This window comes from Emydura macquarii, unplaced genomic scaffold (genome assembly GCF_026122565.2).
Source record: "Emydura macquarii macquarii isolate MOO-44397 ecotype Brisbane River unplaced genomic scaffold, CSIRO-AGI_Emac_v2 contig_1253, whole genome shotgun sequence".
NCBI lineage: Eukaryota > Metazoa > Chordata > Testudines > Chelidae > Emydura > Emydura macquarii.
In genome coordinates, this window is record NW_027131390.1 from 93,909,946 (window position 1) to 93,930,006 (window position 20,061).

The 20,061-nt window shown below is 38.5% G+C and overlaps 1 protein-coding gene across 1 annotated transcript in view; it reads right to left on the reverse strand.

Annotated features, from left to right (window-relative positions):
• Positions 1-20,061, reverse strand: part of THSD7B (thrombospondin type 1 domain containing 7B) — a 461,283-nt gene that overhangs the window by 256,421 nt on the left and 184,801 nt on the right. The window contains exons 7-9 of the mRNA XM_067549515.1: positions 11,650-11,819; positions 3,723-3,878; positions 655-852 (exon numbers count right to left, since the gene is read on the reverse strand). Coding sequence (XP_067405616.1) covers positions 655-852; positions 3,723-3,878; positions 11,650-11,819 — 524 coding nt within the window. The remainder of the gene's footprint in view (positions 1-654; positions 853-3,722; positions 3,879-11,649; positions 11,820-20,061) is intronic.

Consider the following 20,061-nt stretch of genomic DNA (forward strand, 5'->3'; position numbering starts at 1 on the left):
TCAAACTGCAGGCAAGTAAATACAGTGTTACTCAGCACAATCTTTTCATTTACATAACATCAGAATCTTGTAGCATAATTAATCTTGGCAGCACAATTTAGCTGTTTAAGAAAGCATACCGAGGAAAGCTGTTATGATGAGAAAATTATTCCAGATTTGTTGTGAAAGAATTTATTGTTATGTTAGTGAAAATGCAGAGTCTGATTCTGCCACCCTCACTCATGCTGAGTAATCTTATGCAAATATTCCTATTGACCTTAATGAGCGTACTGACATAAGTACAGTACTATAACATGAATACAGGGAGTAACAGGGCAGAATCAGGCCATTAATATTATACTATTAATAAGATACTTGTTTTGGGAGGGATGCAATATAAGTTATAACAGCAATAAATGACTTGTGGCAGTGAGTCATTTTGTTTTAATCAGAGATGGGCTCAAACCAAAATTCCTGATAATAATAGCTATAGACTGTCGGGAAACTCAGTTCTCAGTCCAAAATGTGGGGTTTCACATTAATTATATTATTATTAAATTAATTATATTGCTATAAGAAGATTTTGCAACTGCCCTTTAACAGAAATAGATTTTTAAAAAACATAAAACATATACAAGTTTTAAAAGTGACCAACTTAAAATTAGCTGCACTTACCTTTATTGTTCTTGCATACAGCAGTCAGTATGCGATTTCCATGCCCACATTTTCCATGATCAGGTACACAGACTTCTTCTGAAATGACCCATTGATAACACATTGGGTCCTCACAAGGCACAGATTCTATTAGGTGTGGACAACCCCGAAAAGTACCAATGGGTTCCACAATAACATGCCTTTGTCTCATTCTAAAGCCTAGAAATAGAGAACAGAGCAATTTTTATCATCAGTATTAAGAAAGATGTTTTGCCTGCAAAGGTTCGAATTCCAGGGCTCCAGGACTATATTCTGCACAAAAAAAACTGTATAGCAATGTTCATAAGGCCTTCTACATATTTGCAACCTCTTCAAAAAGAACCAAATTTATCTATATATTTACAGTTTTCTCCCTGCAAACATAATATTTGGTTGCAAAATTCCAGGAGCCCTGATTCTCCCTCTCCCTCTCCCACCCACCCACCCACCCACCCACCCACACTTCTACTGCCAACTGATCCATGACTTTTCATTGAACTTGGATGTAAAACATGTACAGATACACGGACATAAAATAAGAGGTATATATGTCATGATGAAAAAGACAAGGAAGACCAAACAAGTAATTCAAAATCTAAATCACAGCTAACTTCCTTCTAGGAATCGAAGATTGAAAAGTCTTGTTCTGAGTTACAAAAGACCAGTTTAGTGAGAAATAATTATTCTGCTTTATGAAGATATACAATTCATATTGGACCCTTTCAAAATAAACTGGGAGATTCAAATTTAAAATTGAATAAAAATGTAACAAAAATAATTAAAGAACTGATTACATAATTTACTTCTATTTGAATAAAAACAAAAGTCATGATGCTATATCAAATAGCGGAGCTACTACGCAAGTAAGTGTCTTTCAGCATGGGTTTCTTTTGGATATGAAAAAGTATAGACTAGCTATATCCATGGTCCATCATTTACCATGGTCAAGCAATGATCTCATTAGGTCTCATTGACTCAGCAGAGTTGGGTAAAGCAAGTCGTACTTGGATGGAAATCCTCTAAAGAAAATGTTTGGTGCTGCATAAAGTAGGGCTGGTGATTCAGAAATCAACACATTTTCCTTTGAATCTCTACTACACCAACGTCCCAGACAAAGGACATGGGTCAGAGCTTTGTTGGAGCCCACCTGGGGTCAGTAATACTCTATGCCCAAGAAACAAAATATGAGGAAAAACATGCCAAAGAATTATGAGCTGAATTTGCTTCAATGGTTGTTTTCAACATTTTCCAACAAGCAAAAAGAAATTGCTTTAAAATAAATGGTTTTACAAACATTTCCATTTTTTGAAAAAAGGCCATTTTGACCTATTTTACTTGAAAAATTCAGATCAGCTCTAACCATCTTAGAAAGCTCACAAAATTGCCACTTTCTGAAAACACTGGGAAGAACCATGACATTTTCAAATGATGAGACTGGCCTGTTGGCATGTGCCTTGATGATGGCCATTTCATTAAGTGCCATCTCAGAAAATAAATTTAGGAACTAAAGTGGTGATTCTGTGCTGCATGCTGCCACAGCACAGAACTTGTAGCCCTGGGGGCAAGTGGGGCTGAGGAGGCTTTAAAATACCTTTGCATCCTCCCACCACTGGGGACAGGGGACAACTACAAGGACGTGGCCGTGTAAAAAGCTAATGTGGTTCTAGGATGCATCAGGCGAGGTATTTCCAATAGAGAGAGGAAGATGTTAGTATTGTTACACACGACGTTGGTCAGAACTCATCTAGAATATTGTGTGTAGTTCAGGTCTCCCATGTTTAAGAAAGATTAATTCAAATTGAAACAGGTACAGAGAAGGGCTACTGGGATGATTTGAGGAATGGAAAACCTGCCTTATGAGAGGAGACTCAAAGAGCTTGGCTTGCTTAGCCTAACCAAAAGAAGGCTGAGGGGAGATATGATTGCTCTGTATAAATACATCAGAGGGATAAATACAAATGAGGGAGAAGAGTTATTTAAGTTCAGCACCAATGTGGACACAAGAACAAATGGATATAAACTGGTCATCAGAAAGTTTAGACTTAAAATTAGATGGTTTCTAACCATCAGAGGAGTGAAGTTTTGGAAAGCCTTTCAAGGGGAGCAGTCGGGGCAAAAAACCTAGCTGGCTTCAAAAATTAGCTTGATGAGTTTATGGAGGGGATGGTATGATGGGACAGCCTAATTTGGCAATTGACTTATCTTTGACTACTAGCGGTAAATATGCTCAATGGCCTGTTAGACAGGGTGGGTTCTGTGTTACTACAGAGAATTCTTTCTGGGTGTCTTGCTGGTGAGTCTTGCCCACATGCTTAGGGTTTAGCTGATTGCCATATTTGGGTTTCAGAAAGAATTTCCCTCCAGGGCAGATTGACATAGGCCCTGGGGGTTTTTCGCCTTCCTCTGTAGCATGGGGCACGTCACTTGCTGGTGGATTCTCTGTACCTTAAAGTCTTTAAATCATTATTTGAGGACTTCAGTAACTCTGTCTTAGGTTGTGGGTCTATTACAGAAGTTGGGTGGGTGAAGTTGTGTGGCCTGCATTGTGCAGGAGGTCAGACTAGATGATCATAATGGTCCCTTCTCACCTTATAGTCTATGAGAATCCCAGCATAATTTAGACAGCCCCTCGTGCCTGTCTAAATTGCAGCAGCCTTCCCAGGATACCCTATGAACCCCAGCATTGCCCGGAATCTCCACACTGTTTACATGTTGCAACTCTGAGCCTGATGCTCCACTCCTGCCTTCCAGTTCCACACCCAGCATGCCGCCTATATCAGGGCTTTTGAGGATGTTCTCAGAAGGCTTTTAAGGCCCCTTTATGCCTCTCTAAATCTCTTACCCAAGATAAAGGAGCTGGAGTAGGAATGAGGATCTGACCCATATTATTCAAGCCCAATAGCCTGAACGTTCCAACTTACATCAATTGAATTCAATAGCAAACCACATTTGGACCCAATTGCTTTTGAATTCCTATCCTAACAGGCTGGCGTTTAGTTTAATTCAGACAATTACAGTAGGTAGCATACAAGAGAGACAGTTAAATGCACCTTTTCTTCCCTGGTGATCCTGGCAGTTTTCATGAACACAGGGTCCCCATCCAGACCAGGAGGAAACCAGACACTCAGAAGAGCATGGAATGTTGCATAGCTGGGAGGCAGAGGGAGCAGGACCAACACATAACTTCTTGTCAACAGGCCTAGAGACTAAAACGAAAAATGTTAGAGACTGTAGTTTCATTCTTACAAAATTCACAGAGCTGCTGAATTTACTATTGGCAGTTGTTCCCAGGAGCAAACCCAACCTGCTAGACCCTAATGAAGCAGCAAAAATTTTACCTGACCCAAAGTATTTATGTTCTAAAGGCAAAGTATTTAAGCATTTGCTAAGGTCCATCCCTATTCAGCAAGACAATTAAATGCTGGCTTAATGTTAAGCACATGCTTAAGGGCTTTCCTTTCTAGGCCTGGACTGCTGAATCGGGATACAAAGTGTATTTTCTCTCTGAAAGTGACTATGTAAAAATTAAAACTCCTTACTCAGCAGATCTGCAACCTCTGAATATTCAGAGGTCAGACCTTCTTGCTCTAGATGGAAAAAAAATGTGTTTACCACTTTTTATTCCTATTAACATTGCAGAGCCCAATCGTGATGAGGTGATTAATTAAATTCTCATCTGATTCACACACCACATTGCTTTAACTAAATTCCAACAGTACATCCAAATCTTGTCCTCATTCACATCATCAATGACATACATCTCCATGGCTGTACATCATGGATAGATTGCACACTTCCAGCAGATTCTTCATCATGGAAACCAATATGGCCCAGATCTGTCTATTTACATACAATAAATTCAATGAAGGGACCATAGGACTGACTGGAAAAGGGCTTTCAAAAACTATATGCAATATGTATTAGCAATCATTTCTTTGCTTCTTCCTGATTGTCTACTACTTTAGTCTTGCAGGAATCCACTATCTTAAATTGATTTTATACAAGGCTTTGATGCTCAGTCCCAGCAAACATTAATGCACAAGGTTCTCTCAAACCAATACTTCAAGTTCAGATGCAGGAACACTGAGCAGCACCTTGGATTTTAACTCATAGACTCATAATTCATATACCTCTTGCTCCTCCGGCATTCTAAGATATAACTGTACTATTAAATGGAAATAGCTGAAATTTAACTTAAAACTAATGAAAGATACTACTTATGTAAAAAGACTACTTTCTGAGTGATTTTTGAGAAACAATATTGTCTTTGACATATTCATTTAGGGACTACAACAAGTTGGCAGGAATCCAATTCACCTTACTGCTAAAGTAAATAGACCTTTTCTACAGATTGCAGAAGTCTAATGACAGAAAGGGTAAGATATATATTAGAATTTTAACCACGAGACTATTTTTTATCAAGAGGCTTGCTGCATTACTTAATATCTCCTCAGTGCTAGGTTTAGCAAAATAATTTATCGTTTTTTGGATCACCAGGGAAGAAAAGGAAAGCAAATCAGTTCTGGGCACAGAGTCAACTTTAAGAATTAAGTCACATCCCATTCTAATATAACTAAATGTTTCATTTTAGCTATGTTGTGCATCTCTTGAAATAATTATGAAATAAAAATTATAGCATTCCAAACATTTAGAGTATCAATATAGTATTGCTAAAAGTAACTCGAATTAGAAAATGTGTGTGTGGATATGGTCAAATGTCAAAAAGTCCTCCAAATGCATATTACAGAGACCAAAACTTAAGAAAATATTTCAGAAATAAGAACAGAAGAGAAATAGGCTGCATTAATAAACACATCTTACAGTCATTTTGACTAGATGTGGTGGCTGTAAAAGCACTGCTTCTGTTACCACATGAATGACAGGTGAACTGTAACACAGAATTGAGCATTAGTAAAGTCTAGCCATCTGACAACCCCAAACTCAAAGGTGGCTCCCACTAATTCTAGGAGGGAGTCCATTCATTGACCTTGGCCTGAGTTCCAGCAGATGGGTGAAGTTTCTGAAGTAAAGCAGAGGGGGAAAAAAACAGAGTACTTTACATATAATGTTGTTTTTCTTATTCTAATGAAGTTCTTTGTTCAGTATTACAATGAAGTATCTCTTTTGGTGACTCTTTCCATTGCCAGATAACAGAACGCAAATATGCAGTCTCCTACAAGGCAGAAATAGTTCATCCCAGATCAAGGATGTTCTGTTGCAAAGGGTCAGTGGGACAGAATTCAGTGTATTGCTGTAATAAATGGACAGAGCTGCCAGACCTCTGTCATTATATACTCGAAGGGTCAGAGTTTCTTGCATCTTCTAACTTACTTGATAATTGCACTTAAACACTATTTACAGTATATTTGAAAACAAAAACCAGTGTCAAATCAAATATTATCCCATTTACTATGGATTGTGTTTGTTCATATTTTTTAAAATCCTATGTTCTTTTGGAGCTGTGGCATAAGCATGAAAACTCAATTGATTGCAAATCTTGTAACTCTTTCAACTCTTTGAAATATTGCACATTTCTATAGCAGTTACTTATATAAATTAATTCTGGGTTAATAAATTCAGTTATACTGATACAGTGAGTTTCAACTGTTTACATTCACACAGGCCAATACGGAGATAAAGAGCAATGTGAACCAATCACAGAGTGAATGCACATGACTGCATCCTGATTCCTGCAAATCTTCCCAAAACTACTTTTCACTCCCCCGGGAGGTAAATCATACTTTCTCCTGGACCTTTAACTTCATCTCCTGTAAGACTGTGAGTTTAAAATGAACACCTACACGGAGAAGTTCCTAGGTATCTCTGACAAACGTATTTTTAACACATGTAACAATGTGACGTCAAAATTTATTGTCCTTTAAGGAGTATCTCAACTCTGCCTTCCATTAGTCAATATTCACCTCCTAGGGCAATACATCTTGATATTCACCACAACAGAAGTCAATATATATTTGGCAGAACCATACAGAGTTAATTGTTATCAGAGTTCAAGATGGGGAGAGTATCCATTTTTTAAAGTTCCTATTGGTGATGCCAGAAAATATAGGCCAGTGACTCTTATGTCAGGGTCAGTGAAATAACTTGAAAAATAACTAAAGGAGATTAGTTGAGAAAATCATTGAAGACTGAATTACAATATAAAACACCCACATGAGCATACAACTGAAACAAATCATCACCTTTACAGAAGTTGTAAGTCAGAGTTCTCTAACCTGAAAGACTTTGTTTTGATACTGATGACAAAATAGTGGACAACGGATAACTGGATCACCTTTATTTAGCTTAGAAATGGCTCTGATATTAGCTCCTCACACGACACTGTTACGGAAATTTGCTGAACCTTGTGTCCAATAGGAAGGGACATTTTATGCATCTAAAAAAATTTGGAAGCCACAAAGTGAGAAGTAAAGTCCCATTATCAATTGAAAAAGTATTTCATAATATAAATACTATTTCAGAGTATAAATAAAAGGCTAATCTCAGTATGGAGAAAAGTTAATAATATGTGCCAAAAGCAAAGGTGATTAAGTATATTGAGGAACAATCAGGAAGCCCTGCATCATGAATTAAGTGACATTTATAAATTTCTCAATGCAGAAAAACTGTCTTCCTGCGTTTGTACACCTCCTAGTACAACATAACCCCAATCCTGCTTGGTGCATCTCAGTGCTACCATGATAGACATATATCTGGCAAACATTTACAATGGGGCATAGAACTTATTATTGTAAGTACAATGACTGATCAGCCAAAGGTAGGAGAGATGCAGTTGAGAGTCTATTGGAAGAGTCTTAAGGGAGTAAGGGTACTGGGGACCAACAAAGGTGATCATAGGAAGAGAGGGTGTGCAGATTGTTTGTAGCTTGTTCATTGGTTAGAAAAAAGCAAGGGTCATAATGTACTAGAAATCTTTGAGAAAAGGGCACAGGGCACTGGGAAGTCACATTGCCAGAGAAGTCATGTAGAAGAAAGGGAAGGGAATCCAAAAGCTTTGGATAAACTTCAGGAAAGGCTCTGGACCAAACCTCTGAACAGTGTGAGATTAGCCCCTCACTAATTTTAATACTGGTTTAAAATTAGGATATTTTTCTTCTAAATTTATTTTTTGTGACTGTCCTTTCGTGAATGTTCCAGTTTGGTGAACAAAGAGAAATTAAGTCCTTTAGTTTTTATAAAAAGCAAAAATATCATGTCCTTTATGTGTAAATAATACACCCCCAAAACTGTAAAAATTAAATAAGTCACTCCTCCTCTTATTCAGACTTCAAAATGAATCATTAGCACTGATTTATTATGGGGTTGTGAATGACTTTTACATAATCCAGTGGCATAAAAGACCCTAAAATATAAAAATGCACACTTGATTTTTTAGACTTCAAGATAAGAAACTGAACTAAACTCTACAGTCTCATGCAAATTGATTGGGTGTGGCAGACTAAGTACTTAACGATATAACAAACAGCTCTGTGAATAAAGGCACCTGTAATAATGGAGTAAATGTTACATGTCATATCAAGTACCTTCATGAGAAAAGTCAATTAAAAAAAAAAAAAAAAGTTAGTTATTTTACCTTAAAGTTTCCTACGTAATCTGCTCTTTTCACTTCAGCTAGTTCCCAGACATCTGAGAACTAAAAATGTTATACTTCTGTGATAAATAAGTTGCTTCCCACACCAGGAATTAAAACCCTTAAACTCCTGAATTACTAATTTAAAGCTTGCCAGTTTTACACCTCAAAGATTTGAGTAAAATCGTTTTAAATCCTGCTTCCAAAAGGTTTCCACTGAAGAAGCCAGCTACTACATATTTATTAGTTTATTATGTGACTTTAATCTTATAAATTCTGCTCACAGAATGTTAGATCAATAGCTCAACATCCCAAAAATGCAAATCTGACACACACTGTCGAGGTTCATTCTTTGTCATCTTCTCAAGCCAGGTCATTTTGATAAGAAAGGGCAGGTTTCTTACCTAAAAAAAAAAAGTTACTCTGAATTGGATCCACTAATTCAGATGCTGGATGATCCAGCATTAGCATCACCACTCAGTTAGCAAATAAAGATTCTTTCATGACACTGCTGACCATCAGTTATCTTTCTCTCCAGGTCCCAGTCAAATTTTCCTATAGCCAATATATTCTAGCCTATTCTTTCCAAATACTTTCACAAACAAGACAGGAAGGTCAGGACTCAAAGATCTGAGTTTCCAAAATCTAATTTCTTTATCATAAATTGATTTGTCTTCTTCCTGCAGCTTTACCAATATAGACATGAATTTGAAGAGCAGTGCACATTGAATATAGGACAGGGTTACTGATAATTCAAACACAGTACAAAGTTCTTTGAGCTCCTTAGCCAGCTGGAACATATATAGTGTCTGCTCATATCTTTCATTGTTTACACAAATATGCATTTTTCCTGTTGCCCCGGGGATTGTTATGCAACATTTACTGTTTTTAAAGAGAGCTAGAGCTGTCTAAATAGGCTTATGATGTCCCAAAGAGTTTTGATGCTGTTCTGGAAAAATGTAAAGGCCCATATGACTTATAGGATATATTCTGTTTTGAACAAAGAAAAGCTTTAAGGAGGCCAGAAACAGGAAATAAAGGCCAAACTCTGTTCTAAAGTATGTTGGTGTCCAGTAAATTCAGTGTAATTAGTCTATAATTACACTGATATAACTTAGAACAGGATTTGGCACCAAAATTCCTATACTATGTATCAGAAGGGAAAATAAATGATTTATGATATTTAAGAATTTAGCTTCTTTCATCTGTGTATGGAGGACAGATGTTTAAGAAAGACTTAGGCACCTACACTACCATGGAGACAAGACCCAGCAGTGTGTTGGCAAAGTAGTTCAGTAGTGTTCTTAGTCTAAGGGGGGTCGTGGCGAGGTGAGGAGAGAGGGAGAGAAAGAGAAAGAGAGAGTATGGTCAGAAGTAGAGCTAGTCAAACAATTTTTGACAAAAAAATTCTCAGTTGAAACCGAAATGTTTTTAAAACATTGGTTTTGAATACATTTTTGTCAGGAAAGTTTCTCAGTTCCACGATGGTATTTCTGACAAAGAACAAACACTCCTAGAAGAGATAATAGGTCAGTGATTAGGGCACTCACCTGAGATGTGGGAGAGCTAAGTCCCTGCTCCAAAGCAGACGCATGAACCTGGCTTTCCCACATCCCCAGTGTCTGCCCCTAACCACCAGGCTACAGGCTATTGATGGATCTTGTGCTCTCATTTTTTCCATTAAAAATTTCAAAAGGTCTCAGTTTTGTTCTGCTCTGGAATGAAAACAAGTTTCAAAATCTGACAATTTTTTGCAACATGGAATTGTTATTTTTCAGCCTTGGGATGAAGTTGAATTCTGGTTAGACGTTAAATCAAGATGTTGTGTTTAAATAAATGGATTCACCTTAACATTTTCACTTTTTAAAAAGCATATCCTGTGATAGGTACACAAAAAAACACAATACATTGAACAGTGTTTAATTAAGTATTTCCTCAAAAAAATGTACTGGTTGGTTACAGTGCCTGAGATCATCTTTTTCTCAGATTGATCTGAAAAGCTTCAGCTAACATTGGATTCTTTCCACTGTGGACACAAAGCCACAATCTATCCCACAGAGCAGTTCATCATATCTGGAAGTTATGCAAAAAAATTGCTTCTAGTAACAATGCTGAGTACTTGTGGGTAAAGTGCCTTAGCATATCAGAATTGTAAGCTCTTTGAGGCAGGGACCACCTTTTCATTCTATGTTTGTATAGCATCTGGCACAATGGGGGTCAAGGTCCGTGAGGGGGCTCTTATGTGCTACCACAATACAAATCAAGAAGTTCAAGCACAATCATAGTTTTTATGCTTACTGCATGAGGACGTGCCCAAATGGTGGTTGTGTCAAATGCGAGAAACTGTTGCAAGGGGTAAGAAGGACAGCCAAAACTTTTATGCTACTGTAGTCACTAAAACAGTTTCCTCATTTGGTGTAGACACTCTTTGAGTGACACATGCACTGCAAGATAATAAAGAACGAAGGAATGTTTTTGTATTGGGAGAGCAAGGTAAACCCAGCTTCTTGGAACAGAAGCAGCAGCAGTTGTATATGAACTGAATGGAGATTCAAACAGTCCAGTTTTTCTGTAGTCTGAGTGTTTGTTTATGGCAGATTGCATGTCCTATCTGCTTGCACAAAGATTTGCTTTGGCTTTATAAGTAAATAAGTCTAAACTACAATGTTGTGTTCTCACTATCTTACCATCTCTGCTCAAAGCCACCTGCTACAGGAGCAGTACACACTGCAGATAAAATAGATGAGGATAAATTATTCATAATGCATCTGCATCCACTCACTACTCTTCCAAAAGGAAAATAACTCACTCTAACCCCAACACCTGTCCATCTGCTCAGAAGTTGTAACATTATTATTTTGGCTTTCCCCTTCAAATCATAAGAAAGGTTGTGTATCAGTCCGGAGCAAAAGATTAAACCACACCAGGAATGCACTGACATATATATAAATAACTGAACCAACACCACAAAATGGCCAGGTGGATTCAACAAGTGGGTTGGGGGAGGCAGGTCTCCTCCCTGCCTCATCCCCTGACCTGTGAGATAGGAGGAAGACTAAGTTTTTCTGAAATAATTCCGAAAGAGCCTGAAGAGTTCACATCAGTGTGTCACAGCCACCGCACATGATGGGCAGTGGTTTCACAGCCAGAACCCCTCAGATCCTGGGGACCAATAGGAGGCAAGGAATCTCTCTATACCTTACTGCTGGCTTTGGGGCCATTGACTCCCTATTCCAGCTTCCAGAGAGTCTATTAGCAGGTCACTGAGGCATTCATACGTCTCCAGCTCAGTGGCAGCAAAAAAGCCAGCAGCTTCATGCTATTTCTTTGCCTTTCCGGTTTAATAGATCCCAGTAGTTGGCATTTTAGGAGAACCTTTAACAACGTACCTTCTTTTAATTTGTGCGCCCTGGATTCTATCACACTTTGGACACAATACACTTCCCGGACTTGTATCCCACCTCCACAAAGGGCTGTGTGCTTATTTCGTCGAGAGTCCTGTTGGTCAAGGAGGAGAGTAACTTGACATGCTTTCCATTCGGAAGTCCTCCATGAAAACCTTTGGAAGAAAAATAATGTGTGTAAAACAAGGTTTTATAAAAGACAATGAGGCAGTAGGTGATTCTTTATTTCAGAAATTTGTTATTCTTTAGTAACAAACACTTTAATCTTTGTCATATATTTTCTTACTTCAAGACCTATCTACCAGTGTCAGGTGATATATTATTAATATTTATGTAGAACTTTTTGCACCTATACATCAAGAGATTACGTGATTTGCTCTACAGAGAGAATAACTCTGAAAACCAGCTCATAATCCTGCTCTCAGACCACAAGGCTATAACTCTCTGTCAATAACTAAGGACCTAATTTTGAGATTAGATCAACAGAGTACCAAGTGTTCAAGGACCTCTGACTATTTGGCCTCTAAGTGATAGCTTCATAAAGTTCTAAGGTTTATTGGGTATTACCAATTGCTTCTAGACGTGGACTAAAATAGTTGAATTCTTTAGCCTCTTTCTTGAAGTTGTGACACACAGCAGAGCAAGATAAAAAGTATTTTCTCGGTACAGGTAATTCATATATAATACAGAATATAAATACTTTGAAATGTTCTGTTTAGGAAAGATTTAAATTCTTAAGCACAAATATGTAAGTGACACATAGACAAACACCCAAATTGGAATTGGATACATCAGAGGGTTTGTGAATTAGAATACAGGGTGCAATTGAAGGTTAAAAAATAGCTGACCTGCCAGAAAGAATGGATTAAAATTATGGAAAGGAAGAGAAACAAAAATCATGTTTGTCCGATCCCATCTACGAGTGTAGGGGATCTTTCACAGGCACTGGCAATCTGGTCCAACAAACAGTACCAGACTGAGAAACAACTGACCACCTGTAAAATGGAGAAGATACTTCCTCTCCTATGTAAAATCTAACATCTACAAATAAAAAGCACTATATGAATATTAAGTATAGTAATGTTTCTGTTGACCAGTGTTATGTGTTATCTACCATTCTCCTTTATAGATGTCTGCTACCTTTTCTATTGCCTTCCTTTCTCCATATTCCCTAACATACAATCTGCATATGGTCTTCATTTCTTAAAATATGTGCAAAATAAGTTTCATTCCTTCCTTTGCCCCCAAAACAAACACTCTGTCCTGTTATCTCAATTTCAGTGTTTGTTAAATATGCATGGTGTGTTTTGCTTGTCACATAAATCGTCGTAAGTACATACATCTTTAGATGTTTTTTGTGGAAAAAGATTTCCACCTTGAAATTCTGCGTGTTCTCTTTGTAAGATATTTGTAAGTATAGTGCAGATATTACAAGGAAACAAACTGCAAATTATTTGTAACCCCTCTCTCTCTCCCCCGCCCCCCACAAAAAGTATCTCAGCATACATCAGCATTCTCTTAACATATCTAGTGAATATCAAAGTTATTTTTAGCCTCAAAGTACATCTGAATTTTTTAATGCATTCATGGATAAATATTTGTGAATATTGCCAATTATTTCTAATTTACAGGTGCTTTCCAGATTAGCTGACTTGCTCTCTCTCAAAGAGTACATAGCATATCTTGTGCACATTTGGATATATTCACAGGGTTTATTACCAGCAAAGAGGCGCAAACTCTGTACATGACATGCATGAAATAATTGTACTCCCACAACACATAAAATTATAGGGGGGAATTCTTTTGTGCAGAAGTTACTTTTGTAGATTATCACAGCTTTAATGCAGCCCTCCAGTTTTCACATGAAGACAAAGAGAATCACAATTAACTGAACAAGCCAATCTATCATAGTTTGCCCCTCACCAGATTAAAATATCATATCTTTTAAAGTATACAGGACCCAATTTTCAAAGCTGGATGTCTAAGGATAAGCATATATAGATCCTTATTTCATCATCTAAATACTTGGTTTAGGCACCTATAAATCAGCCGTTAGGTGATGTAAAGATTTACTATAGAAGGGTAATTTTAGGCACCAAGTGTGAAGATTGGATCCCATAGGGACTGGCCTTCAGAGGTGTGAGTGTCTGCACCTCCTAGTCAGTGTGAGTATTTGGCATCTCTGATCAGGCCATCAGCATTTAAAATTATACTATATAACTAAATTTATCTCAGCTCAAAGATATTTAAACTTCATCTGTCTACAAGACTGAAAAATCCCCTTAGAATTGCAGTATATAGAATAAGTGGATATTCTGCTGCTGAGCAATATTTAATTAACAGCAACCATGTGCTATTGTCAGTGCCTGTTTATCAACAGACAAACTTTAAAGTAGAGGGTAAAACCATAACAATTCAATGGTCTTGCTTTTGTCAGTTGACTGGCCCTATGATGCAATAAGAGTTTATGAAAAGCAAACTCTACGCATGTGTATTAGTTGTTTTAAATATACACACTGGCTGTCACTAAAAAGTCAACTACACCAGAAAAATATCTGACATACTACAGTTATCACCCAGTGGAGAAGAATGTTCTTGTACATAGTGTAAGAAGGGTCTGAATAAGCTCTCCCCTGACATCTAGGGATGAACAAAGGGGAAGAGGGGTGGAAACTTAAGGAGCAGAGCATGTTTGCATAGAAATGCCTCCTCTGCCTAGACAGAGCTGCTTTGCCAAAATGATCAATTTTGGCTGGTTTTGGATGACACATCACATTTGAATGCAGAGGTAATGAAATTGTGTTATCCTTATTGCACGAGTAAAGGGCAGCAGAACTGTGCTTAGCATGCCCTGATCAAGGGGGTCACCCTAAACAGAACCTTATTTGCTAAGCAAAGGGTAGGAATGCCAAATCCCAGTGAAGAGAAGATTGGGTGGTCTCAGGTGTTTCTACCTGGTGATTTGCACTCTGCCTAAAGAGTCTTAGAAACCATATGATCTGCCCCTCTCCAGTGTTTAAAGACAAAGGTGATTAGACTCACTTGAAACCTTGTTTTGGTAGGTGATTCCTGGAACTGACATCACTGCTGAGCAGGTCTACGGGCTAAACCTTAGCTCTTGTGTGGGAAAAGCATTGCAGCAAAAGACAACACAGAAAATACACCAGCAGTGAAGTTCCCCACTCTCTGCTGAAATCACTGAGGGCTGGGTTTAGTGGTGGAAACTCAGAACATGAAGTCATAAAGAGGTGTGGCAGAAGCACAGCAGCAGCAGAGAGCGGCAGCAGGGACACAACAGTGGCATGTGAGCCAGTTGCAGAGGCGGCAGCAGCAGGGGCATTGCTCAATGCCCTCTCCCCAAGGGGTGAGAGGTGAACCTCCGTGAATGCACCTCTGAGTGGTCTTTGCTAACCAAGGACTACCACTGTGAGGAGGGATGCATCAGAGGCAGACCAGAGTGGTGTGTTAGGGACATTCGTTTGTCAGACTTTCACATCGCAAGGTGAGAAACTGGAGCAAAGGATGAACCCTCTGACTATTTATCTCTACATAGTACTATCTATCGAAGTGCTACACAAAAGGATGTTTTTGAGCTTACACAAGTTCTCCTCTGTGTGATCCTCCATTGCAGAGGGTTTTGTGTGTGCAGGTTTTCATGTTTTGAAAGAGTTCAACTCAAGAGAAGGATTTCATCAAAAATGTGTATTTTGACATTTCAGTATTTTGCACTGAATCAGATCTCTTCTGGTAAGGAGTTTTACAGTCAGGGTGCTGCTGCTGAGAATGTTATGTTCCCCGTTCTTAATGGTGAGAATTTGGGTCTATCAGGCTTCATCACCTCTGTTGAGTATATCAAGCAGCAGTACTGACATTATTTTAATCTTATATTTGTCACTGGTGCAACTGCGTCTGGAATCCTGTGTTTAGTTCTGGTGCTCACAATTCAAGAAGGATGCTGATAAATTGGAGAAGGTTCAGAGAAGAGCCACATGAATAATTAAAGGATTAGAAAACCTTCCTTATAGTGATAGACTCGAAAAGCTCAATCTATTTAGTTTAACAAAGAGAAGATTATGAGCTGTCTTGATTACAATCTGTAAGTATCTACATGGGGAACAAATATTTCATAATGGGCTCTTTATTCTATCAGGGAAAGGTATAACATGATCCAATGGCTGGAAGTTGAAGCTAGACAAATTCCTACTGGAAATAAGGCATACATTTTTAAAGGTGATAGCAATTAACCACTGGAACAATTTACCAAGGGTTGTGATGGATTCTCCATGACTGACAACTTTTAAATCAAGATTGGACATTTTTCTAAAAGATATGTTCTAAGAATTCTTTCAGAGAAGCTCTATGGTTAAACAGGAGGTCAGACTAGATGATCACAATGATTCCTAACGGTCTTGGAATCTATGCATGCTAATTAAGGTGATCTCTGAGGTAGGTAGGTCTCAGTCCATTAAGACCATAAACTTGTAGATTATGACCAGGAACTCTGCTCATGAGCCGAAGGAGAGCCAGTGGAGTTCAGGAAGCACAACCATGTGCCTATGCTGGTCTTTGTTAGTAATGAAGTATGCTGCTCTGTGCTGTACCTTCTTGACTTTCAAGCAGTTGCACTAAAGCCCAGGTACAAGGAGTTATAATAGTCCTATCTGGAGCTGAAAAAGGCATGTTTCACCATGTCTTAGTCCGCATTTGAGAGAAGCAAGTGAACCCTCCACATCAAGTTTCTGTATGTCCAAGAATAATTAGGTCTATTGTCTGAAGAATGTTAGCCAGGACATTGTCCTCTAGAGCTCTAACATCACCCCCAATTCAAAGAGCTAGTCAGTGATTACACTACTGCCTACCAGAGTGAAAGAGAAGCAGCCTATTTGTGACAAATTGGTACACTTCTGTGTAAGTAGTAACACCTCTAAAAAGGATTTTCTACCTTTAATTAGGACATGAAATGGGCATAATTCATAATATAACACCTTCACATTCAGGTCTCAGCCATGTCCCAGGACCTCTAAAAATAAAAGAGCAGCTCTTAAAAGTTTCTTATTATTTCCAAATACTTTTAATTTTTAGAAAGCTTTGACTTGCCAACAAGGCAAAGAGGTTTCTCTTTAACATCTTTGTTAAATTGTGCCTAAAACTGGATACAGTACTCCAGCTGAAGCCTCGCCAATGCCAAGTAGAGCGGAATAATTACCACCCATTGTCTTACATATGATGCTCCTGTTAATATACCTCAGAATGATATTAGCCTTCTTTGTAACAGCATCACATTGTTTATTCATATTCAATTTGTGATGCACTGTAATCCCTAGAGCCTTTTCTGCAGTACTGTTGCATAGTCTAGTTGTTCCCCCTTTTTATATTTCTCCATTTGATTTGATTTTCCCAAGAATACTTTGCACTTGTCTTTACTGAATTTCATCTTATTGATTTCAAAGCACTTCTCCAATGTATCAAGATTATTTCTAATTCTAAGCCTGTCCTCCAAAGTGCTTGCAATCCCTCCCAGCTTGTTGTCACCTGCAAAGTCTATAATTGTACTTTCTACATCTTTATCTAACTTGTTAATGAAAAATTGAATAGCACCAGACCTAGGAGAGATCCCACTTGATACATCCTCTCAGTCTGACAGCAAACTATTGATAACTACTCTGAATACGGTTTTTTACCCAGTTGTGCAGCCACCTTATAGTAATTTCATCTAGGCCACATTTCATTAGCTTGCTTATGCAAATATCATGTGATATTATGTAAAAACTTTATTAAAGTCCAGATATATCATGTCTACTGCTTTCCCCTTATCCACCAAGCTGGTTATCTTTCCAAAACAGAAATTAGGTTGGTTTGGCATGATTTGTTCCTGACAAATCCATGATGGCTATTACTTGTAACCTTATTTGCCTCTAGGTGCTTATAAACTGATTATTTAACAGTTTGTTCCAGTAACTTTCTAGGTACTGAAGTTAGGCTGACTGGTCTATAATTCCCTGGGTCCTCATTGTTCCCCCTTTTAGAGAGAGGTACTATGTTTGCCCTTCTCTAGTCTCTGGGACCTCACCTGTCGTCCATGAGTTCTTAAAGATAAACACTAAAGGGTCAAAGATTGCTTCAGCTAGTACTTCAGGGTAAATTTCATCAGGCCCTGCAAACCTCTTGGTCTCTTTAGCCTACAGGATTGTTTCTCTTTGTACATACAACAGTTTTACATTACTGTATTCACTTTAATTGAATTATTCCTGATTCACACCAGGTAAATGAAAGAAGAATCATCTCCTGTTTAAATTTGCCAAACACTTGAGAAAAAACTCAAGGTCTGAATAACTAACAGCAAAACAGAAAGTACACACCAAGCTTCATAAAACTTACACTGCTTTATTTTCCTTATTGCATTTAAACTATTGATTTTAGGAAGTTATTTTAAATTTTAACTGTAAAGTGAAAAACTCTTCATACTTTAGTCATAATTTTAGTGTCCATGGGCATGTATGGAAACTGGGGACTATAACTTATAATGGTCTTACCATAAATTCTCTTTAGAAGAACTAGTTTTCTGGAGCAGATGGTAGTGAGTTCTTTCCTCCAAACTTCGCCTTAATTAGAGTGATGGGGATGTACATAAGGTTTACCACTGCCCTCTGCTGGATGGAGTCAAACCAGTTCAAGTGTTTAGCTCTTGGGATGTTTCTTTCCTTCTCTTGGGTTGAAGCACAGGCTGCAGTACACAGCATGTACGATGCATACTCTTCCTTTGTTCCTTCTTCTGCAGGCATGGAGAGCTTCATAAGGGAATGGTCCCCATGAGAAGCTTCGTTGGGCAAAGGGTAGAGTTTATGGGAAGAACTATCTATGTTAAAGCAAATTAAACCAGAAGCAGACAGATTGTATGTTTCTTAGGAACGAGGGAAGTAGAGGCAAAATATCCCTGTATAGATAGTAAGACTAAAAGTCCATCCTCAAAATGAAGTTCATATTAGAAGACGTGATTAGGCCTTTCAAATGCAAGAGGAAGCTTTAAGCTTCCAAACCTGGACCTGGGTTCTCTGAACTTATCCTCTTTCTGTAAGAGAAGGAAAGAAAGGATGGAAGTTGTTAGGGCTCACCCGCCCTGTCCCCTCTCAGTTCCCAGACATAGTTCACCGAAGAGCAACAGTCCAGAGTCCAATCTGTAGGCACTCCATGATGGGTTTTTTGGGGGTTACACTGACAAACTTAAAACCATAATCATACCTCCAAGCCTTTCACACCAATTGGGCTTATTCATCTATACGCTGATAGAGTTTCCTCCCCCGCCTCCCCCAATCATAGCTCTATATGCCTGTAGAACTCCTTCTTTCCCTACCCATGGTTCCGTACCCCAACGAAGCCTCCTCTTCCCTTCTCTTCTCCTTCTTTGATAACCTTAATTATATCTGTAACCCTCTCTCCCCTGTACCATCATTTCCAATATATGGTCATGTTCTGTTTTGGGGAGGTCTGGGGGCTTTAGCATAACCCCCCTTTGTACCACATGGGAGGGACAGGGAGCTGGGTTACGTCTTGACCATGGTCACTTTATGGCCCTATAGTATTTCTTTCTCATGCCTCTCTTCACGCCCCACTTGCATTTTCCCAGCCAGTTGCTTGGCCTTGCTCTGACATCTGTCTTGAAGAGGAGTCAGAACTTTCCTTCATTTGTGCATTCATATATCAACCCCCCCATCCCTCGAAACATTTGAACTACATCACTTATCTTTTCCACAATAATAAAGAAAACCCATCTGATTTTGGGTAGGCAAAAAGAACACACACTGTCTTTGTTCTTTGCTTACATGTGTATCTTGAAGACCTTAGCTTTCAGGCAGGCAAACAGGCCACAAAAGCAGGCCCAGAATACCATCTCAGGCAGATACTCAGGCCTAAATACTTACACAAACCGAAATTGTATACTTATTCCCTAACAGAGATCTACCTTCACCCCAGCAATGCAATGGACAGGCTACCTGTGGCCCAATGGTAAGAAAGATATATACTCTCTCTCTAGGTATTACATTGACATTGAGGAGAAATAGCATGCCATTCTCCTCAACAGTAGATGCCATGCCTAGCCCCAAAGGCCCTTGGAGTTATATCTCAGGCAATAATGCCACGTTATTCTACAACTGTGAGGTACCAGCTTCTAGTATGAAGGACTCGCATCCTGCCAAATTGTCCTCCTCCTTTTCTGAGAATTTCCAGCAGTGTTTATAAAAAGATAACCACCACATCAACAGTCTGTAGGTTGTAGTGTGGAGATAAAACATCTTTTACTGACTGCAGATGACGTATGTAGGCTCAACATTTAGACATGCAGTCTGCAAAGTATACAGTGCTATTGTAGCGTTCTTTGCTTTCCAATTGGTTAGATTT